Source organism: Megalobrama amblycephala, linkage group LG16, assembly GCF_018812025.1.
Source record: "Megalobrama amblycephala isolate DHTTF-2021 linkage group LG16, ASM1881202v1, whole genome shotgun sequence".
NCBI classification, from domain to species: domain Eukaryota; kingdom Metazoa; phylum Chordata; class Actinopteri; order Cypriniformes; family Xenocyprididae; genus Megalobrama; species Megalobrama amblycephala.
Genome location: NC_063059.1, coordinates 43,815,039 through 43,818,949, shown reverse-complemented (window position 1 = coordinate 43,818,949; position 3,911 = coordinate 43,815,039). Strand labels below are relative to the sequence as shown.

At 35.2% G+C, this 3,911-nt stretch overlaps 1 protein-coding gene across 1 annotated transcript; it reads right to left on the bottom strand.

Moving 5' to 3' along the window:
• Positions 1–409: 409 nt before the first annotated feature.
• On the bottom strand, positions 410–1,875 carry LOC125249086 (NAD(P)(+)--arginine ADP-ribosyltransferase 2-like). The gene is made up of 2 exons (XM_048161288.1): positions 1,456–1,875; positions 410–1,379 (listed from the first exon to the last, which is right to left on the bottom strand). Exons 1-2 carry the CDS (start codon positions 1,504–1,506, stop codon positions 510–512), a joined length of 921 nt encoding a protein of 306 aa, XP_048017245.1. The 5' UTR covers positions 1,507–1,875; the 3' UTR covers positions 410–509.
• Between the last annotated feature and the right edge of the window lie 2,036 nt (positions 1,876–3,911).

The window sequence follows — 3,911 nt, the reverse complement described above, 5'->3', positions numbered from 1 at the left end:
TAGATAGACAGATAGATTCTGCTTGTTAACATCAAGTGTTCATCATTAATGCTCAATCATCACTTACATATTCACTTAGTTATCTCACTGCAGCATGTCAATGTTACTTTTACTCTTTGTAGTGTGGACACTGCATGACTTACCTGTGAGGTTGAAAGGGTTAAAGGTGCAAGATAAAAAAAAAAAAAAAAACACACTCACGAAATGTATTTTAATAGTAATAAACTGTGAGTAAAAAAAAAAAAAAAAAAAACCCAATGATATACTGGAAACATTTGCTGGTAGTTTCATGTAAAATTGAGTTTTTTGGGTCACCCTTGTGCTTCAGTTCAGGAGAAGAGATGACCCAAAAACATTGATGATATGCTGCATGTTGCTTTATTTAACGGGTGGTGACTGCAGTTGCTGATGCAGTGAAAATCTCTTTATTTAAAATATTTTTGTGGAATCAGTCTGACAATTTATGGCAGTCTATCTGTGTGGGACCTTTACAGCACTGCAGATTACAGTTAATAATTAAAAGCCTGGTAAGGTCTAACAGTGTCCATACCATAGCACTTCTTAATTAAAATATACATTACATAACAAATAATAATAGTAGTTATAATAACAGAAAACCAAATAATAAAATTAATTGAAGGAGCATTGGTACTGATATCCATGGATGCCACTGCACAGTTCAGGTCACTTCTTGTTCCAGAGCTGTGCAATATGAACACAGTGTCACACCAGAGATCCTTCTGACCTTTTCTCGTGTTGACAGCAATGACTTTGAACCTCTCATATGGAGGAATCAGCACCTCTTTCTCAGAAAGAAATATAGAGTAATGTGACACATCAGCACCTTCACAAGTGAAGATTTTAAAACAAGATTTAGTTCCAAAACGTTGTGCTACACTTTGATATAAAGAGGAGGATGTAAATGATCCAAAACGAACCTCTTTGTTCAAAACATTCTTATCAAATTCCTCTGTAGTACCACGATACGTGAAATAGCATCTATTTTGTGTTTTCTTCAGAATCTGTATCGCATTTGTTAACAGAAAGTGAAGCGAATACCATTTAAATGTCTTGTCTTTGTATTTTTGTTTCTGACTACGAACATCATTATTGAAAAATTCATACAGTGGACTTGAATGTGTGTAAACATAAACAGCAACTGAATGATTTTTTGACAAGTTATCTTCTGGTGTTTTGGCTTCATGGACACCCTCTTCCCAAAGTTTTGCAAATTCATGTTCAGACTGAGATTTTTCTTTCTCTAGAAGTTTTGTCTCCACCAGGTGTTTCATGTTCTCTATACAACCCTTATACTGATCATCAACAGAATTTGGTGCCATATCCAATGAAAATATCTGTCCTGCAGATCCTCTGTGATCCTACAGCAACAGAAATCATAATGATCACATCATCAGTATTCATGTCTGTACTAATTATACTAGAACACAAGCTTACCTGTCCTAAAGCAGCAAAAATGAGAAGAAGAGCTTCAGTAATCAGCAGCATCTTGATTTAGCCAAATTCCCAAATGAAATAGTTGATATAGAAGAACAGATGCTGAAAGAAAACCAGAAGTACAACAGCATTTCATAAAGACTAAATCTATTACTCCAATATGTTGCACAATTAAACTGTTTCCAACATAAAACAGTTTTAAAATTATAGAAGTGGCAGAATGTTTTGAATAATAATCATATTAGCGTGACATTTACTGATATGTTGACCTTTGACTTTAACCTCTAACCTTTTACTTTAAGATTATTATTCATGTCGGCACCAATGATGTCCAACTTCACCAGTCAGAGATCACTAAAATTAACATTAACGACATGTGGGAACTCGCAAGTACGATGTCAGACCCTGTAATTTGCTCTGGCCCTCTTCCTTTTGCTGGAGTGATGAAATACTTAGCAGACTGTCATCACTCAATGGCTGGATGTCTAAATGGTGTCCACAAAATAATATAGGGTTCATAGACTTTTCAAATGGAAAAGTTTTTGGGGCAGACCTGACCTGTTGAAAAGAAATGGCATCCATAGTGCCGCTCTTCTCTCTACACTCTAAAAAATGCTGGGTTAAAAACAACACAATTTTGTTTATTTGACAACCCAGCTCTGATGTAAATATTGGACAGAACATACTGTATGCTGGGTTTTATACACTAAACAATTTGCCATTTTTTTATTTTTATTTTTTTTTTAAGTCAGTGCTGAGTCAGTCAATTTGATAGTTTTTTAATTTTAAATAATAAAAATTTGTTTGATGGAAACTTCCATGATGGTGCCGGCATGTCTTTCACTCTGAGTGTAGTGGGTGTGTCTATTTTCCCCCCACAAAATGTTTAAAAATGAAATCTCAAAACATCATTCTTCTTGATGGTGTAAACCATATCACCCAATTGCTCTTGTTTGTGGTCTCTTTTATAACAAATGATGTGCTTCTGTAAACATTGTTACAAAGACCACAAACTTAACATAAAAACCAAGTTACAGTGCCCAACTAAATGAAACACTGATCACCATAATGGTCAGTTTCAATAAAACATTAACATCTAAACCTGTTAATTCTCAAAAAGAACTGTAGACAAATGACAGAAATAAAGTCAGTCTGCTTTTTCTTTTCAGTTGGTTTCATCTAAGGCTGTGGTTAGATGTCAGATGTAGTTATTGTTTTTTCTCTTTTCTTCAGCGATTGTGATCGTTATCATCAGGGGCCCATTTCAATAAGGAGGTTCAACCAACTCTGAGTTAAAACTTGAACTCTGAGTTGACTTACACTGAGATGGGAAACTCTGACCTTTCTGTTTCAGAACAGCTGAATTGAGTTAGTTCAATCAACTCTGAGTAGGTTGACTCTGTGTTAAGCTTGTGCACCACGACTATGAAAAGCTATGATCAATGGAGCTCCAATATTACGATTCAGCATGACAGCAGCACCCAACAAAAACTGGCAGAATGTCAAGTTCTATTCATGTTAAGTACTATTCATTTTCATTCACTGATTATATTTATTCAAATTATAAATACTTTTATTTTTATTAAACCCTCGTTAGGCACTTTACTTCCTGAAAAATAAATGCCTTTCTGATGTGATATGTGATGGGAAGAGGGAGAAGAGTGAGCTCGGCAAAAGGCGGATTTCCACCCAGTCAATCGCGGCACAAGTTAGTTTTCCACACCCAACACGCTACTGCTTACTCCACTGAAGTCATTAATCACATGTGTTGTTTTTAACCTTGTGTGACATTGGTGGGCGGAGCTACTGTAAATTTGCATTTAGTAATAGACACTCAAAATAATCTTGTTTTCCGTTTACATTAAGGTTGTTTTTATTACCACACTGACAGATAATTTTACTTAAGTAAAATACACTTAATTTAGACCACCAGGGAATTTACTGTGTAGTATCCCAGACAGCAACATAGTGTGGCCCAGATCCGGCGAACATCTGGTACATGTGGATTACACGCAGACCAGATATGGGCTGACACAATGTTGCTCTCAGGGATATATTTTAAAAATCTTAAACAATATTCCATGAGAAACTGTTAACCCATTTTTAATAAATTACATGTGGATTAAGGTTACCATAATTTTTTAAAATGTCAACAGAACTGAACAGTGTCCTTACCTTGTCTATACTCTAGAAACAGAAAATCATGCAAACGTCAGTACAAAGTCCAATGAAATCTGCTGAATTTTCATACTGTTAAAAAAAATATCACTGGATTCTCTGTTGTCACTATTCAATAAAGAGAATTTCTCAGGTCTGCTGTCCAGTCAATGATGATGATTGAGGAGTGTTTCAGTTGTGAAACTTTAAAACATAGTAAAGTTTAGGGCGTCAGCATCAGATTCAGCTCCTCCTCCAGCTATTTAAACAAAACTGAGATGTCAGTTAAATTTAGATAT